This window comes from Corylus avellana, chromosome 9 (genome assembly GCF_965113065.1).
Source record: "Corylus avellana chromosome 9, dhCorAvel1.hap1.2, whole genome shotgun sequence".
Classification (NCBI taxonomy): Eukaryota; Viridiplantae; Streptophyta; class Magnoliopsida; order Fagales; family Betulaceae; genus Corylus; species Corylus avellana.
This window is the reverse complement of record NC_142498.1, coordinates 19,248,511-19,252,531: the sequence shown is the minus strand read 5'-3', so window position 1 is coordinate 19,252,531 and position 4,021 is coordinate 19,248,511. Positions and strand designations below refer to the sequence as shown.

General features: G+C 40.3%; 1 protein-coding gene across 1 annotated transcript; it reads right to left on the bottom strand.

The window, feature by feature from the left end:
- Positions 1-385: 385 nt before the first annotated feature.
- LOC132189872 (uncharacterized) lies at positions 386-3,687 on the bottom strand. Its single transcript, XM_059604690.2, has 2 exons — positions 828-3,687; positions 386-735 (listed from the first exon to the last, which is right to left on the bottom strand). Exons 1-2 carry the CDS (start codon positions 3,637-3,639, stop codon positions 386-388), a joined length of 3,162 nt encoding a protein of 1,053 aa, XP_059460673.2. The 5' UTR covers positions 3,640-3,687.
- Between the last annotated feature and the right edge of the window lie 334 nt (positions 3,688-4,021).

Sequence of the window (4,021 nt, the reverse complement as noted above, 5' to 3'; positions counted from 1 at the left end):
GGATTTCCTTTAATTTGTTTGGAACTTTGGAGACGGTGGTGGAAAGGGTTGAATTATTGGAGTGGAGTGCCATATGGGCGGCGTTGCAAATTCAGAGGAGGATATAGAGCAGGAGCACCTGGCATTATCAATGCACACGAGTAAAAAGGGGGTAAGTTTCTTTTTTTAAAAAAATTAATTTTACTTGTGCATTGTTTACATTTTTCTTTCTTAAAATGAGGAGCCGAATGAAGCTTATTTCTTGCTCAGTTTTAGTAATGAGCTCCTAGCTTTCAATAAAAAGAAAAAGAATATTTACCTTTCTTTTCATTTGGATCATATGCTTAAAAAGATGACATGATCACTGATGTTACAGTTGGGCCAAGCCCGAATAAACTACATGTTCTCAGAATGATTTAGACCTTCTCAAGTTCTTCAGGTGTAATGTAGTAGGAATATTCACAGTTGAGGCTGATAACATCTGAGAAATCATCTGCATGGTTGGCCTACACTGTGGATTTTGACATAAGCAAGCAGTTGCGCAAGTTACAATCTTTTTCAGTTGGTCCTCAACTTCAGCTGTGGGAGGTGAAAGGCGTTGGTCCGATATGTCCTTCAGCTGTATGTTACCGGAGGGAGACAATATTGCAGTAGAGATGTAATCACCAAGATGGTTTCCTTTGATTACTTCAAGTGCTAAAACTCCGAAGCTATACACGTCACATTTCTCAGTCACCTTCATTGTGTAAGCAAGCTCTGCCAACAAATTTGGAAGGGGGTTTTTTTTAATTTTTTTATAATATGGTTTGTTAATTAACGTAAGTGTAAACAAATTAAAGTAGTATTACCTGGTGCTACATATCCAAGCGTGCCTGCAAATCCGGTCCAATTGGATGAGTCTACCTGCATAAGTTTAGCGGTGCCAAAGTCTGAAACATGCGCTACATAGTCAGAATCCAGCAAAATATTCTTGCTTGATATGTCTCTGTGAACAATGGGCGGTGAGCAATCATGATGCATGTATGACAAGGCATGCGCCACATCTTTAACAATATTCACCCTTCTACTCCAATTCAATTCTTTAGCTTCTGTTTCTTTGCTTAGGATTTCGGCCAAGCTGCCATTCTCAAGGTACTCGTAAATCAAAAGCGAGCATCGTGCGTTTGAGCAAAAACCATGTAGCTTCACAATGTTTCGGTGTCGTATTTGTGTCAACGCCATTATCTCATTGAGAAACTCTTTTCGATCAGTCACATAATCACCATCACATGAGTGTATTTTCTTTGCAGCTACAATATTACCCGATGGCAGCTGTGCTTTATAGACGCTTCCATATCCACCATTTCCAATGCAATACATGGCATCAAAATTCCTGGTAGCTTTTATGATTTCTTCATACATCTTTTTCCCATTGAAGATAAACATCGGGTATAAGCTCTCGTCTTCTTTTTCCGGTGACCTCTTTCTTCTTACAAAACTTGACATTCCGATCACAGCAAATAAAAGTACTAGTACTACCAAAATGGGGAATATGATTATGAACACGATCTTGTCGCCTTTTTGACGGACTTGTTTGTTTGGAGTGGATGGTTGACAAGGTTGTAGTCCTTTCACCTGGCCGCACAATCCTTTGTTCCCCTCCAATGCTTCTATCGGGGCATCTTGAAATGCTTTGTTGTTGGGAATTGGACCCCAGAATTCATTGAATGCTATGTTGACATACAACAAGCCGGGCATGTCCTCAAAAGCCTTGGAAAGAATGCCAGAAAGGTTGTTGTGGGAGATATTCATTGTCACCAAGCTTTCCATGTTCCTGAACTCCTTTGGTATCTCTCCTGTGAGATTGTTATGACTCAAGTCAAGCACCGAAAGCTGAACTAACTTGGCCACCTGAGTCGGAATTCCCCGGCTGAACTCATTGTGGCTTAAATTCATGTGGTGCAGTCTTAAGAAGTTCCCTATATATCCTGGAACCGAGTTGCTCAATTTGTTTGTTGACAGGTCAAGATACTCAAGGCTTGTCAGGGAGCCAAGCTCTAAAGGTATACCACCTGAAAGTTGATTGTTCCTCAATATCAGCTTCCCCAAAGAAGTCAACCTCCCGAATTCCTTAGGGATCTCCCCAACTAAGTCATTTGAAGAAAGATCAAGAACTTGTAGTCGAGTTCCGTTTCCAATCTCTGGTGGTATGCTACCAGTGATATGATTCCCTGCAATTTCTAGATTAGTTAGTCGTGAGCTCCTTCCCCAGTTTGGTGAAAGTTCACCATAAAATTTGTTGTTACTGAGGTTTATATAATCCAGGTCCGGATAGACCCCAAAAACTTCGGATATATTTCCTGTCAGCTGGTTCCCGTCTAGACGAATTCTATATAAAGTTGTGCAGTTTCTCACGCTTTTAGGAATCGGGCCTGTGAGATTATTACCATTTGCAGTAAAGTTTCGAAGCAATCCACCTCGGCAAATATTTGATGGCAAATAACCAGTGAATTGGTTTCTTGCCACTCGAAATACTGTCAACTTCATGAGATTTTCTACCTCTAGAGGAATGGAACCAGAGAGTTGGTTGTCACGAATGTACAAAACCTCTAAGTTGCTCAAGTTACCAATTGAAGCTGGAAGAGAACCATTGAGTTTATAATTTTCTCTCAAGTCGAGACTCACAAGAGACTTCAAGTTTCCTATCTCCTCTGGAATGGGACCTGAAAGGTTGTTCTTGAAGAGATGGAGAAGTGTGAGGTTTCCGAGGTCACATAATGATGTCGGGATAGAACCCACAAGATTGTTTGTTGCAAGGCTTAGATCCTTCAGAGATTCGATGTGTCCTATTTCTGTGGGGATGGGACCAGAAAGTTTGTTCTGAGATAAGTCCAACAGAGTTAACCTTCTTAAGTTTCCAAGAGTAGAAGGGATGGGACCAGTTAAACTGCTGGAATACATGCAAAGTTCAACCAAGTTGGAAAGATTTCCAATTTCTAAAGGAATGGAACAAGATAGTGGATTGTCATAGAGGTACAAGTAAGCCAATTTGCTTAAATTGCCCAAGGAAGAAGGAACGAGACCGTTTAGGGAGTTGCTGTACAGAGCAAGCTCATCAAGAGACCTCAACTGACCTATTTCTGGAGGAATTGTGGCGTTTAACTGATTTTTAAACAAGCGCAAGACCTCAAGGTTTGTCAGCAGGCCAATTTCTGGTGGGATTTTTCCAGAGAACTGGTTGATAGAGAGATCAAGATAGATGAGATTGGAGAGGTAACTGATTTCAGGTGGGATGGTTCCAAACAGTGAGTTCGTACTGAGATCAACAAACTCGAGAGTAGGGAAAGACGAGAATGAAAATTCATGGAGTGAACCTTGTAGGCCTAAACATGTAAGATTTATACCGATGACTCTTTCAACAAGGTTGCAATAAATGCCAGACCAAGAACATGATGGGTTTGTGGTTGAATTGAGATTGGTAGAAGAATTGGTGGCATTTTTGGGAAGCAAAGTCCACGAAGATAGCTGAGACTGGGCTTCTTTTGGGAGGCTTGCTTTCCATGTGAGAAGAGCATCAGCTTCTTCATTAGAAGCAAGATTCGGTGATGCAACCAACAGAGCAAACAAAAAGAAGAGTATTATTAGAGAGCATACCTTCTTCCCAAAGGTTGATGATCCCATGCTTTTGTGTTGGTGTAAAGAATGTGATGGTTCTGAGCTTCATTTAAGGCACATACTACACATGAATTTTTTTTTTTTTTTTTTTTAATTTCTTGTTCGCGTTAAGAATCCAAATGAGAAACTGTCCTTCATCTTCTCCATGATAATAATTAATGGCGAAGGCTTGAGAAGTCGTCGATGTCGTTTACCATCTTTTTTCTTTTCTTCTTGTTTTTTGGGTCAAAGGAGAAGACTTTTGTTCATAAAACTCATGATCAATTTGGACACGATGGGTTTTTGCGATTGGAATTGACTATGCAAATGATTACAACAGCTCATTGGAGATCCACCTCGTAAATTTGTTATACTATTATAATGATGGGATTTGTTAAGTACATCAGGC

Excerpts from the sequence above, each read along its gene's own strand:
- LOC132189872 (XM_059604690.2), bottom strand. The coding sequence starts at position 3,639 with ATGGGATCATCAACCTTTGGGAAGAAGGTATGCTCTCTAATAATACTC. Across the intron at positions 736-827 it reads GCTTGGATATGTAGCACCAG|AGCTTGCTTACACAATGAAG; the intron begins GTAATACTACTT and ends ATTTGTTGGCAG.